Genomic DNA, 14,898 nt, shown 5'->3' on the forward strand with positions numbered 1-14,898 from the left:
AAAGCCTTCAAGATGAATAGAGGCAGGAGCAATCCAAAGAAAAGCAGAATGACTTTTTGCACTGGCATCCCCTTACCAGGCCACCGCAAACTGGAATTGAGTGGCCAAGAGTCTTCTGTCCTCAGATGTGACTTCCAAGGGCCGCCTTGGACTGACTCTCTCAAGTGGCAGTTCTGACCCCAATAGCTTAGAGCACTGGTATTTGATTTCGAAGTTTCTACAGTTTTCAAGACTTTCTTGTATGTTTCTTTTCCCTTAGGAAATTCCCAGAACTGTTCACTTGGTTTAAAAACTTTCTGGGTTACAAAGAGTCTGTTCACATGGAGACATTTCCAAAAGAACGGGCTACAGAGGGGATTGCCATGGAGATAGACTATGCCTCTTGTAAGAGACTGGGCTCCAGCTACCGAGCCTTGCCCAAGAGTTACCAGCAGCCCAAGTGCACCGGGCGGACTCCGCTATGTAAAGAGGTAAGGCACTCTAGCCAAAGGAATTGCATGCTTGGGGAAGCCCATTTCCAGTCTGCTAGGACTGGAGTGGTAGTTGGTAGAAAGGACCAATAAGGGGAGTTGACTGCATAACTCTAGTATGCTGAAAAGTTGTAAAGTCAAGCACTCAGAAGTTAGGAAATGCTAAAGCTTGCCAGTGTAACCTTAATTTGCTCCCATGTGCATATGCTTTATGATAGTCTTTAATTTCATCATCACATACTATTTTTTCTGCAGAACCCCTGCCTCATTCAGTTGTAGTGCTGCTACCAGCTGTGTGTGTGTGTGTGAGAGAGAGAGAGAACACACAAACAGATTCCTCACAAATTGTGTGTTCTGAGAATTCCATAAAGTTTTCCTTAGTTTCAGTTGTGGTGTGTATGTACACCAGAAAAACTTTATGGGAGTCTGAGAATACATAATTTAAAAAGAATCTGTTCAGTTTATAGAGACTTCACTGATCAACAACCAAACTTTCATTTTCTGGTCTACTGGCAGGAGGTGCTGCAGAGTCAGGGAGTGTGCCCAGTCCTTGCTGTGCTCTGTAGTGACCTTTTTTAGATCAATGCAGGAATGGTGCTGGGTAGTACTGTTTACCTATCCGCTGAGGAAGGCTAGTGGTTCTGATGGGGGTGGGATAGGGACTTTTACAGGAGGTCAGCTAAGTTGCCAGTGGTTTATAAGCGAGATTATGAGGATTCGCTGGAGAAGAGGGGAACCCCAGAGCATAGCTAAATGTCTTGCCTAGATGGCTGTGAAAGTCTTTGCCACCATAAACGTTGACACAAGATTCCATTTGAGGGGATAGGCAGGGCTTTGTTCATGATGCCATGGAGAAAAAAAGGCAGGATGTAGCTGACCAGTTACCTGCAAATGGAAGTAATAACGTGGTGAAAACCAATTGCATCATTTGAAAACCTTACATGTAACATGTCTCTAAAGGATGACTTACGTGGTACTATAACAAACCCTGCCTTGCAGGAGTTCAGTGATTCAGCCTCTCACACTTAACGGTCTGTGAAAACGGGCCAAAGTTTTCAAATGTACTTAGCTGAAATTGGTCTCCCAATCTGTGTTTTGGCACCTTGGCCTCTTTTTTCAGAGGTTCTGAGAAACCCCAGTTCCCACTGAAGTCTGTCAAAGTTCAGTTGCTCAGGACCTTTGAGAATGAGGCCAAGCTGCCAGGGAATGGATTTAAGCACCTGACTAGGCTTATATCTATATTTGAATGTAAAGTCCCTACAAAAAGCCATAGGCATCTTATGCTTACAATAACCCAGTATCATTAAACACTCATATTCACAGAACAGATTTAACTCAGCCAGCCAATAAATCCAAAGCAGCAGAAAAACTTCTTTTACCCTTCTCTTTGACTTCCCTAGGAGAAAAACATCTAGCTTTCCCCCAGACAGTGTCAAATCAATGGCTTTTGCAGCATGCCCAGAAGGTCGAGTTTTGGCTATAAGGGATCCTGTGGTATGTACAGGAGAGCATGTTCACCAAGGAAAAGAGACAATGGATGTTGGGAATCTGAGATTCCTTGTCAGAGGAACATGTGATAATATAAATTTGGGTGTCTGCTTCTCTGATGGCTCAGAGAAAAGATCCATCAGTCTTCTGCTTTTCTCCTTCACCTAAGGTTTTGAATGATACTTGGGTCTCCTTCCCTTCCTGGTCTGAGGATTCTACCTTCGTTAGCTCCAAGAAGACACAATACGAAGAACACATCTACAGATGTGAGGACGAGCGTTTTGAGGTAAAATTCTTCCAAAATCATTTATTGGAAAGCCTGGGATTCTATGAACTGGTTAGCTATATGGTATAATACTGCTTAAATACTGATGCCTGGAATTGTTTTTTCTGGGTGACCCATGTCTCACATGGTTATACGATCATAGAATCATAAAAATGTAGGGCTGGAAATGACCTCAAGAAGTCATCAAGTCTAGCCCCCTGCACTGAGTTGGACCAAGTAAACCTAGACCATCCCTGACAAAAGTTTGTCCAACCTGTTCTTAAAAACCTCCAGTGATGGGGAGTTCAGTCTTCCTTGGAAGCCTATTCCAGTGCTTAACTACCCTTATAGTTAGAAAGTTTTCCTAATATCTAATCTAAATCTCCCTTGCTGCAGATTAAGCCCATTACTATTTGTCCTGCCTTTGGTGGACATGGTTATGCTTCTACCTAAGGACTGTTCAACCTCTGTGAATACAAGAATCAAAATCCAAGTAACTGCTTCTGATCACCAACTCCTTCCCTTCCAACCCATTGACTTTATCGTGGTCGGTAGCTTTGGCACAGCTTTCTTTCTCTTCTCTTTAGCTCATTCCAAATGAAACTGTTCAATGGCAGGTGCATAATTGATGCTTCCTTTTATTAGTACATTGAGGCTGAAATATATTTCTGAGTTAAAAATCTGAAAAATGACATTCACAGAGTGTTAAATGATTGACACTCCAAATGGAACTCAGCACAGCAATTATTTGCCTATGCTAAGATTTATCGCTTTCTTTTGTAGTAATGCTGTCAATTGTGTACCTCCCACCCATGGAAAATCTTACTTCCTGAAGGAAGCATTTTGGTAGCCTGTAACTTTTTTGTGAAAAGATGCAATACTGTATAGGAAGCAGATGAAATATAAGTAGATTAGAACAACCAAATGTGGAAATATTAAACCATTTCTCAAGTGCCTCCTGTTTTATGTGCACAGCATTACAGAAGTATTAAGTTCTTGTTTTGGTTCACTTAAATGTTAAAGTGGACACTTAAAACACTGCAGCTGCGCTGATGCAGTGCTTAAGTGAAGAAACTCCTATGCCAACAGGAGAGCTCCTCCCATCAGCTTAGTTCAGGGGTAGGCAACCTTTCAGAAGTGGTGTGCCGAGTCTTCATTTATTCACTTTAATTTAAGGTTTCGCGTGCCGGTAATACATGTTAACGTTTTTTAGAAGGTCTCTCTATATAAGTCTATATTATATAACTAAACTATTGTTGTATGTAAAGTAAACAAGGTGTTCAGAATGTTTAAGAAGCTTCCTTTAAAATTAAATTAAAATGCTGATCTTATGCCGCCAGCCTGCTCAGCCCGCTTCCAGCTTGGGGTTCTGTTCACCTAGGCCTGCAGCGGGCTGAGCGGGGTGACTCGAGGTCAGGGCAGAGGGCTGGGGTGTGTGTGGGGGTGCAGGACAGAAGGCTGGGTGTTGGGGGCACTCGAGGTCAGGGCAGAGGGCTGGGGGGGTGTGGAGGTGCAGGGCAGAAGGCTGGGTGTTGGGGGGAGGTCAAGGCAGAGGGCTGGGGGGGGGTGGAGGTGCAGGGCAGAAGGCTGGGTGTTGCGGGGAGGTCAGAGCAGAGGGCTGGAGGGTGTGTGGGGGGTGCAGGGCAGAAGGCTGGGAGTTGGGGGGAGGTTAGGGCAGAGGGCTGGGGGTGTGTGGAGGTGCAGGGCAGAGGGCTGGGGTGCTCAGCTCATGGGGGTGCTCCCAGCCCCCTGCCCTGAGCGGCTCATGGCAGGGGGCTGGGAGGGATATGCCCTGTTCCATCCCCTTCCCCAAGGCCCATCCCTACCTCTCTCTGCCTGCTCTACAGAGCAGCGAGCACGCTGCGCTTGGCTCTGCTTCGCTCCCCCTCTCCCTACCAAGGGAGAGGGGGGAGGAGGAGGGGCCGGAACGTTGTGGGAAGAAACAGGAGGGGAGGGGGAGCTTGGCTGCCGCAGGACCAACCTTCTGCCTCCTGCCCCCACAGGGGAGAGCAGTGGGGGGGGGGGGGGGCAGGACTCCCCCGCACCACTCTCCCCTGCAGGAGCAGGAGGTAGAAGCTTCGTCCTGCAGCAGCCAAGCTTCCCTCCTCCCCCTTCTTCCCCCAGCCTGGTGCATTCCGGCCCCTCCGCTCCTCCTCCTCCTCCTCCTCAGTGGACAGCAGTGTGCCACTCAAAATTGGCTTGTGTGCCGTAGGTTGCCGACCCCTGGCTTAGTTAATCCACCTCCCCAAGACGTGATAGCTGTGTTGATGGGAGAAGCTCTCCCGTTGACATGACACTGTCTACGCAGGGGGTTAGGTCGATGTAACGGCATTGCTCAGTGTGGATTTTTCACACCCCTGAGTGACATAGTTACACCAATATAGGTCTGTAGTGTAGACCCGACCTTTATTTCCAGAAAGTAATGGCTAACACATCTTCCTTTTCAGCTGGATGTTGTCTTGGAGACCAACCTGGCAACAATCAGAGTCTTAGAGGCAATCCAAAAGAAACTCTCCCGCTTGTCTGCTGAGGAGCAAGCCAAATTCCGGCTGGACAACACTCTGGGTGGCACGTCGGAGGTGATCCACCGCAAGGCGCTGCAGAGGATATATGCTGACAAAGCGGCCGATATCATAGACGGGCTGAGGAAAAACCCATCTGTTGCAGTTCCTATTGTGCTGAAAAGGTACTTCCCAGGTTTTGGCATTATTACTTGTGTTTGGATAAAAGTCATCTTATGCTAGGCACTATCCAAACGTATAATATACACAGAGGCTCCAGTTCAGGAAAGTATACAGTCTGAGAAATGCGGATGCTTTTTATGTTCTAATAAGTGGTTGCGTTTCATAGTACCCAGCTACTATTGTGTCTATTAAAGCCAAAACATCACTGGCCCTGCTGGCAGGATATGGATTTTTTATTTTTCCTACCCAAGATAGGGCAGTCTTGAGTTCAAAAATCAGGCTGGGGTGGGGTTCTGTATTGTCAATTTTCAACACAACTGAGTTTGATCCCATCTGTGAAAATGAACAAGGCTTTGAAGTGTAGAGTCTGTATTGGATTCAGGTTCCAACTCAAAAATTACTGTGTTCTACTGCCAGCCTCCTGATCAGAAAAAGGAAGTGAGTGCACTATATTGAGGGGGGCCAGAGACCGCTCTCCTGAATAATAGTTATAACGGGCAATTTCAACTCCCCATATATAAAATGTCAACTTCTGGAGAAGGTGGGGAGAAGGAGTTTTTCAATATTTTAAATGGTTGCTTCTTGTAATAGCTAGTCTGTAGCTACACAAGAGGAGAGGTTATTGACTTAGCCCTGAATAACACTCAGATACTGAATCAAGAAATAACTATGGTCAAACCATTGAGTGGTAGCGATCACAATATATAACAGTCCAGCATCTTTGATGGAAGGGATTATACCAAAAATTAGCACTGTGATATGAGACTTAGGAAAGTGGAAGCTAAGTTAAAATTTGGACAATTTTACAATCTTTAAAGCATGGATTCCTGATCTATAGACTACAGGTCGTCAGTGTGGTCTTGAATAGAAAGAGAGGTGGTTGACAGAATTTTCTTATACATCCTCAATCTCTGCAGTGAATTGAAGCAAATATGCCATTACTGTATATTGAAAAAACTAACAAATCCCCCACCTAGCTGGAATTCTGTGTTGTGGTCACCCTATCTCAAGAAGGACATCTCAGTAATAAAGGACTCAGAAATGAGCATGGGGGGAAGATGAGGCATGGGAAGACTGTGAGAAGTGATTGATGTTAATGAGACTATTTAGGTTTGAGAGATAGTGGTATCACAGACGTTTTTACAGAGGTATACAAAATCTAATCGCTGCTGCTATTTACCTTTTCATATAGAGAGTGGAGTAAGAGCCAAGCCCCCTAGTGGTCACCACGTGTCACTCCTGAGTTTAAGTGCTGTCTTCCACCCAGTTCCTTGTTGAGCATGGTCAGTGAGCTGGACAGATGAGCTGTAAAGAGAAGGTGGAAATTGAACTACAGTATTCAAAGAATGTGCCCCTACTAAACTGGCTGAAGGGGGATAGTCCATAAATGAATGGAAACTAACCTTTGTGTTCTTTATAGCTTCTCTGTCCTCCTGGCTGGTTCTGGATTTACACAGCAAGAGGCTACAACAGCGTTTTGATGGAACTGTGTCATCATACATTTCCACTTTCCAGATACATCTCTAACAATGTAGAACAAAGGATAATTAGAAATGAAAGTAATTCCCTTTAGCATTGTAGTTGCAGATTGTCAGATCTTTATTATGGTGGCTCCCTAATGTCCCCGTCAGAATTGGGGCCCCGTTCTACAAATGCAGAAACAGAACCCCTGTCTGGAAGGACTTGCTTTTATGTTGCATCATGTTGAGGACCTCTGCAGTCTCCAGCAGGTTCTCTACTGAGGCAGGGCATTATGTGAGAACTAGACGTAAAGAAACGAGAGATGAAAGGAGAGGGGTAAGACCATGAGGAGGTGATCTTAGACACCAGAGTATGGACATGGTATAAAAACTAGATTAGAAGAGGGATATAGGTTTGCGAAGGGACTGCCAAGTAAGAGTTACTTCTGGGATCTGTGTGCTTCTAGACTCCTGGAATGTTTAGCAATTATATCTCTGCAAAGTTCCCATGTCTCATCAAAAGTATGTAGGCTGCCTAGTTGTAAATTGTGATTCTTTAATCCTCAGTGAAGAGAGAGCTGGCTTTTCCATTATGTCAAGATGTGAGAGGTGGAGGGATGTCTGATTTCCCAACTTGTGTATGTTTTTCCCTTAAACATGATCAAATTGGTTACAGTGCACTCTTTGTGAAGTGACAGAATCGACTTCTTTCTTCTAGGCTAGGTATAAGCTGGCTGAAACGTTCAGAGTTTTGTGTATGCCTGTGTTGCATGGGGTGAAAAGAATATCTAGATACAGGACCATAAAAAGTATCAGAGAAGTTTGAGAGCTCTGAAATGTCTGGCAAGTGGTTAAATCCATGTATTAAATAAATGATGGGATGTGTCAGATACCAGGGACCCCTTGGGGCAGCTGGTTATAACAGCTGAGATTTCTGTTGTTTGTAACTTCTCACAAAGCAGAATTCTGGGATATTGACAGTGAACCCAGACCCAGTCCTGGTACTCTGTAGGAGGTATACAGGAAAAAAAAAAAGTTTGGTTTATGTTCTGTTGAATGCCCTCATCACCACCCTGGTTAGTGGGGTATAGCCATGCATTTGTGGCCTATTTAACCTTCTGTAAAATAACATAGCCACAAAACCAATCTAAAGATTCATGGCCATTTCTGGAGAATTTTGCTATGCACGTTGTACCTCATTTGAAGTCCTTCTGAAACTTTCTGCTGTTTCAGTGAGTAGAAGCCTTACTGCCTCCAGTTTGTCTGGTCTAGGTTTTTATCCTACACCCATCAATGTGGTATCTTAGCATCTCTTAGCTCCTGTTTTGTTTTTTGTTACTGCTAAGATTAAAAATGAAAGAGGAAGAGTGGCGAGAAGCCCAGAGAGGATTCAACAAGGTCTGGAGGGAGCAGAATGAGAAATATTACCTGAAATCCCTGGATCACCAGGGCATCAACTTCAAACAGAATGACACCAAGGTCCTGAGGTCAAAGAGCCTCCTCAATGAGATTGAGAGCATCTATGATGAGGTAAGGTGTCACTGATAGAGTCATTTTATCAGCTGTCTGGCTCTGAGCATGTGTTGTCACCTCCTCTCCACCGCCATCCCTCCTTGTTTGCCGGGCTATATTAATAGTGTAGCAGCATTTGTATCCCTCTAGGCCATTCATGGTCACCAGTTTCAGGGGGAAGGAGAGAATGCAGGCTGCTTGCCTGGTCATGGTAGTTAGTGGTGGCTGCTGCTGCAGAGTGACTGAGTTAGCACTTGAGGGAACTGATGACTTACCTTTTGGCAACAGAAATCCTGCTGTGGTAAGAGCCACAGGTTCGGGAAGCGAAGAGTTATTACAGAAGGAGATGTGGAGTGTGTACATGCATGTATGTAATATGCATAAGCCCTTGACACCAGAACTTGGGTTGTTGTGATGGATAATGTGAACTCTGGTCCTTCCCCCATAGGGTTTGGGGTTGTAATGAAAGAGGAAATCCAGTTCATTGCCAGTGCTTTGTACAAGGGTCTTAAAGACGTGGTAAGTTGCATATGTGAGACTCACCCATGCTCTGTGTATTTGGTTTTCCTCCCTCAGAGGCAAGAGCAGGCATCAGAAGATAATGCTGGAGTACCCATAGGCCCACACTTGTCACTAGCCTATGAGGACAAGCAAATCCTGGAGGATGCTGCTTCTCTTATCATCCACCACGTGAAACGGCAGACAGGAATTCAGAAAGAGGACAAGTACAAAATCAAGCAGATCATGTACCACTTCATTCCGGACCTGCTGTTTGCTCAGCGGGGCGAGCTCTCAGACGTGGAAGAGGAAGAAGAGGAGGAAATGGATGTGGATGAAACCACCGGGGCTGCGAAAAAGCACAATGGAGTTGGGGGCAGCCCCCCTAAAGCCAAGCTGCTGTTCAGCAACACAGCGGCCCAGAAGCTACGGGGGGTGGACGAAGTGTACAACCTCTTCTATGTGAACAACAACTGGTACATCTTCATGCGGCTTCACCAGATCCTATGCTTGCGGCTGCTGAGGATTTGCACCCAGGCCGAGCGGCAAATCGAAGAGGAGAACCGGGAAAGGGAATGGGAGCGGGAAGTGCTTGGCATAAAACGAGACAAGAGTGACAGCCCAGCAATTCAGCTGCGACTGAAAGAGCCCAGTGAGTGTTCTCTTACATGGGTCTGAGTAGGGGAGGGCAATTGTGATAGGTGCTTTAATTTGCAGTGTGTGGATCTGGTACTTGATCTGTTTCCTGGTGTCTTGAGGAATCTGTGTTCCTCCCTCTCACCTGCCTTTAGGTCTTGTCTCTGTAAAATCCGGTACCTGCATTTTGGTAGTTTCCAAAATGTGAAATATAAGGATGCTTGTGGGCACCGAATGTAGCACAGCATGTTATCCAGGAGGAGATCTCTAGACCTGACCCTGGGACTTGGAACATCCTATTTCATGGGGCTGTGGGGGAGAGGCGTGGTATTTTGTATTGCTTTAACACTCCTTGCCAGCTGAATTTCTTAATTTTGGGTTGCGCTATTTTTCTACCTCATGAATTTACAAGTTGGATAAAAATCTTCTCTTGCCCTAAGCTTGTTATAAAATATCTCAGTGGAGGAGTCAGCCCCTGGCAATTGACAAAGCAGTCAGTTTTGGCTCTGGTATTAAAAAGTGTCTCCCCTTTTAAACTGGTGTTCAAATGATTTACTGACTAAAGAAGGCAGGGCAGGGCAAACCCAAGTAAGTCCAGGTAGTCCTATGTAGACCAGTAAAGAGCCTCCTTGATCTTCCATTTTCTGTTACAATGTTAGTGTAATCTTGAGTGGTCTCAGGAAATATATGTATTTAGAATTCTCCAAGGGATGGTTTCCTTGATGGTGATAATGCTAAAATACTAAACTGCCCATGGCTGCCTGTTTCCTGCTAGCTAAAACCAGAGTAAAGTAGCTAATTTGGATTAAAGCAAAGGAGGAAATGTGGACAATCTTTGTTGACCTTGAGGGATGCAGAGGTGTTTGAACCTATAACAATTAAAAACAAACAGAAAACACAGATAACTTTTCAAATTCCCTTTAAATTGGCTTGTTCCTTAACCAGTATTTTCAAAAACTTTATTTTCATCTTCCCTTGATGCCTATACCGCAGTGATGAGTGTTAGTTCAAAACTGGGTGTACCCTGAATGGCTTTTTTCATTTTCCTCCCCTTTTTACTGTGTTTCTGCTACAGCCCACAAAACCTTTTAGAAGCTACATTGGCACATTCAGCTTGGAAAGGCGATAACCGTCTGTGTAGCTTGCTGGATAAGGTGCTGGAGAAACAGGAGACCTGGGTTCTAGTCCGAGTTCTGCTACTTAGTTACTGTGTGACCTCGGGCAAGTTGCTTCCCCCAAGTCCCTTGGTCTCTGTTTTACATTCTTCAAGGCGGGGCCTAGTTGGTTGTGTGTCTGAATGGTGCCAAGCACAGAGGGGTCCTAGATATAGTTTGGGACCTCTGGGTGCTAGTGAAATACAAGTTAATAATAATGTGCAATGGGTATATTTCATAAGAGCCTTAGGACATATCTGCGTTCATATCTTTTTGGTGAGGTCTCTGCTTTAATGGTGTGCATAATGTTGTTTTGGTAGCAAGAACCTCTTTAGTTCTGAGAATTTTACTATCTCTGCCTTCCTCCGTGAGGCCTCTGACGGGTTACAGACCTGGTATTAATTTGAAAAGCTCTCATTTAAAGTCTTACAATGTTGTCCCTCATTTTATTGACCATTCTGGTAATTCATCAATTTGTCTGAGACCTTCAACATGTGGCCCTTTTGCTCCCAGAACTCATAGTGGGCCTGTAGGAACTGCCTTTGAGGGGTGTTACAATGTAGTTCATGTTTCACCTTCTCTTCCTCTAGTGGATATTGATGTGGAGGATTACTACCCAGCTTTCCTGGATATGGTGCGGAACCTGCTAGATGGCAACATGGATTCGTCCCAGTATGAGGACTCCCTGCGTGAGATGTTCACCATTCATGCCTACATCGCCTTTACCATGGACAAGCTGATCCAGAGCATTGTTAGACAGGTGACTTGCAGCATACTGCCAGGGGAAGGGAAGGGTGGTGTCCAGGTGATAAAGGGGAAGTAGCTGATGCTTTCCCACAAAAGAGCACTCCCCACGGTTTAAAGGAAGCTTGGGAATGTTGAATGTATTTGTGTGATGTATTTCAGAGTGGAGGAGAGAACAGCAGGGGTTTCCTCCTGTGTCTCTAACATATTTCTGGAGATGGGAGAGGATAAGTGTTAGTGTATTTAAGTGATGAGGCTCAACAAGGTGTGTACAGATATTTAGGTTACCCAGCGACCTGTGGTGCTTTGTCTTCCCTCTTCAGCTTCTTTAAAGGTACGTGTATCTGGCATAACAACATTTCCCCAAGTAATGTTGCTTTAACAAAGAAATTGCTACATTAAGTGTGCTTAACAATATTTAAAATGCCCGTTTTTGAAGATTTGTAAACCTTCTATAAAAAGCAAAAAGATTGAATATTCAGATAGACGTGTATTTTAAACAAAATTCTATCTGTCTTGAGGGCAGGAATAACATGAGCCCAGAGGATTTTTTTCAGAATGTAGCATGTGCCTGAAATCATAAGAATGGCTATAATGGGTGAGACCAAAGGTCCATCTATCTCAGTATCCTGTCTTCCGACAGTGGCCAATGCCAGGTGTTTCAGAGGGAATTAACTCATCAAGTGATCCAATAATCAGGGGGATTATAGTGTGTGACTCTAATATACTCCTCAGGTATGTTCAAGCCTCATTCTTAAGGCAGGTTTCAGAGGGGTAGCCGTGTTGGTCTGTATCAGTTAAAAAAAAAAACTAGGAGTCCTTGTGGCATCTTAGAGACTAACAGATTTATTTGGGCATAAGCTTTTGTGGGCTAAAACGCACTTCATCAGATGCATGGAATGGAAAATACAGTAAGCAGGTATAAATATACAGCACATGAAAAGATGGGAGTTGCCTTACCAAGTGCAGACTGTCCTCTGCTATCCAAGAGGTGCCTAGTATCAGATGGGACCACATTTGAAGTGTTCGCTTGCTCTTAGAAAACCTGAAGCATTTGTAAACACAAGGACCAAAACTCTAAGGACTCTTGGAAAAGGTTCTGTATTTCTTTTGAATAACAACTTCCTTCTGGATTTCACACACGCTGGCGAGCTCTTGAAGCTGGTATATTTGTTGATTTCAGCTGCTAGTTGTCACTTGAACTCTGCAAGCCCAAGTGTCAACTCTCACATGCTGGCTACCTCGATGATCCCATTTCTATGGAGAATTGTTAAGCATAAATTAGAGTATAAAGACAGGGCTAAAAACAAGTTCTTTGAGTGCTTGCTCATATCGATTCCAATTAGGTGTGCGTGCACCGCGTGCACAGTCGTTGCTAGGGTAAAAATCTTCCAACACTCAGTGGGTCGGCTGAGGCGCCCCTGGAGTGGCGCCCTTATGGTGGAGGATATATGCCCCTGCCGACCCAGCGCCCCCTCAGTTCCTTCTTACCGCCTGTGGTGCTCGTTGGAACTGTGGAGCATGGCTTAGCTGATCTCCACTTCCCTAGCTCTTAGCTCGTTTATACTTGTAGATAGTTGTTGTTGTTAGAGTAGTTAGTAGTTTCTAGTTGTAGTTAATAGTAGTAATTGTTGTTAGTGTACATAGTAATTGGGGGTAAGGGGCTTCTCCCCTTCCCTCCCTCCTGGTACCTGGGCTCATGCCTAGGTCTCCAGGTTTCAAACCGTGCTCGGCTAGCCTTAAACCGATGCTTACGGGAGACCCCCACGACTCCTGTTTGAAGTGCCTGGAGGAATCCCATCAATCAGATAAGTGCCGCATTTGTAAGACATTCAAGCCTCGGACTAAAACAGAGCGGGACTTTGGCTTGAAGCAGCTACTGATGGAAGTGGCACTTAGCCCAATGTCCTCGGCTTCGCGCCGAGACCCAGTGCCGTTGGTCTGAAGCGCGCTTCCGGCACCGGAAACAACAGCTTCGCAACCCGGCACCGGTAAAGACTCCCAGCACCGGATGTCTCTGGCACCGCTACCAGCACGGCACTGCTCGCTGTCTCCGGGACCTAAGAAACAGCACAAGCAACCTGCTGCTCTTTTACGGTTGCCGGCACCTCCTGTGCCCACCTTGGAGCAGTGTCCCGTGCCGGACCGCCCCGCGAAGGTTCCAACACTGGCACCGTCGATTCCGGCGCCACAAGCACCGTTGAGTCCGGTGCACGTAAGCTCCCCGGTATGTACCGCGGTCGAACTCAGCCTACCTTCCACACTCAATGTCGAAAAGTCCACTTGGCAGACGACCCAAAGAATAGACTTCATTGGAGCAGTCCTGGATTCAAATCTCACCCGTGCGTGCCTACCGCATGCCCGCTTCCAGTCCATGGTGAATGTTATCCACAGCCTCCAAAACTTCCTGACCTCGACAGCACGCACGTGCCTCAGTCTACTGGGACACATGGCATCTTGCACCTTCGTGACCAGACATGCCAGACTGCGCCTCCGGCCACTTCAGGCCTGGCTCTCATCCGTGTACCGCCCAGGCCGGGACAATTTAGACACAGTGCTCACAGTACCGATGGAAATCTTAACCTCCCTGGTCTGGTGGCTGAACCCCAGCTCGGTATGCGGAGGGATGCCATTCCATGTCCCACAGCCCTCCCTGGTCTTAAGCACGGACGCATCATCTCTGAGCTGGGGCGCTCACCTTGCGGACCTTCGCACACAGGGCCTTTGGTCCACACAAGAGATATCCCTGCACATCAACGTACAGGCACTGAGAGCAGTGCGCCTGGAGTGTCAGGTGTTCTGCAAATATCTTCAGGGCCGTTGTGTCGCAGTTTTCACAGACAACACAATGGCCATGTTTTACATCAACAAACAAGGGGGAGCACGATCGTCCCCCCTCTGTCAGGAAGCCATTCGCCTGTGGGAATTCTGCATAGGTCACTCAATCGACCTGGTGGCATCGTTTCTCCCAGGAGTCCAGAACACCTTGGCAGATCGCCTCAGCAGATCCTTTCCGGCTCACGAGTGGTGGATTAACCCAGACGTTATCTATTCTGTTTTCCGGAAGTGGAGGTTTCCCCACAGAGACCTTTTCACCTCTCGTGAGAATCGGAAGTGCCAGGTGTTCTGCTCTCTGCAGGGGCACTCCCCGGGCTCCCTATCGGATGCCTTCCTGATACTGTGGAAAGACCATCTGTTCTATGCCTTTCCTCCATTCCCGTTAGTCCACAAGGTCCTTCTCAAGTTGCGCAGACACAAGGCCCGCTTAATCTTGATCGCCCCGGCGTGGCCCAGGCAACATTGGTACACCACTCTCCTCGATCTGTCGGTGACCACCCCAATTCCACTTCTGTTGTGGTCAGACCTGATCACTCAGGAACATGGCCGACTCTGTCATCCGGACCTGCAATCCCTCCATCTCACAGCGTGGATGCTGCATGGCTAACTCGATCTGAGCTACATTGTTCCCGCTTGGTGCAGCACGTACTTTTGGGTAGCAGAAAGCCCTCTACTAGATCCATGTATTTGGCCAAGTGGAAGCGTTTCTCCTGCTGGTGTGCCCTGAGCAATCCTGCCCCTCTGGAGATGTCAGTACCTACCATTTTAGACTATCTCTTGTCCCTGAAACAGCAAGGCCTGGCAGTTTCATCCATCAGAGTACACCTAGCAGCGATTTTGGCCTTCCACCTGGGCGAAAATGGGCGCTCGGTTTTCTCCAGCCCCATGGTCAGCAGGTTCCTCAAGGGATGGGAATGTCTGTACCCGCAAATTCAGCATCCAGCCCCTACGTGGGATCTCAACCTGGTCCTATCCAGACTCATGGGTGCCCCGTTCGAGCCAATGGACACTTGCTCGCTCCTGTACCTTTCCTGGAAAACAGCTTTCCTCGTCGCTATCACTTCGGAGCTTCGAGCCCTGATGTCGGACCCACCGTATACGGTGTTTCATAAGGACAAGGTACAGCTGCGACCACACCCGGCCTTCCTT

The 14,898-nt window shown here is 46.5% G+C and overlaps 1 protein-coding gene across 8 annotated transcripts in view; it reads left to right on the forward strand.

Moving 5' to 3' along the window:
- Window positions 1–14,898, forward strand: part of SIN3A (SIN3 transcription regulator family member A) — a 67,604-nt gene that overhangs the window by 42,348 nt on the left and 10,358 nt on the right. For all 8 annotated transcript variants that reach the window (XM_065559581.1, XM_065559582.1, XM_065559584.1 and 5 more), the window contains 6 exons: window positions 260–470; window positions 2,128–2,244; window positions 4,671–4,909; window positions 7,714–7,897; window positions 8,456–9,029; window positions 10,758–10,927. In XM_065559581.1, the coding sequence (XP_065415653.1) occupies window positions 260–470; window positions 2,128–2,244; window positions 4,671–4,909; window positions 7,714–7,897; window positions 8,456–9,029; window positions 10,758–10,927 (1,495 nt within the window). The remainder of the gene's footprint in view (window positions 1–259; window positions 471–2,127; window positions 2,245–4,670; window positions 4,910–7,713; window positions 7,898–8,455; window positions 9,030–10,757; window positions 10,928–14,898) is intronic.

Source organism: Chrysemys picta, chromosome 10 (genome assembly GCF_011386835.1).
Source record: "Chrysemys picta bellii isolate R12L10 chromosome 10, ASM1138683v2, whole genome shotgun sequence".
NCBI classification, from domain to species: Eukaryota; Metazoa; Chordata; order Testudines; family Emydidae; genus Chrysemys; species Chrysemys picta.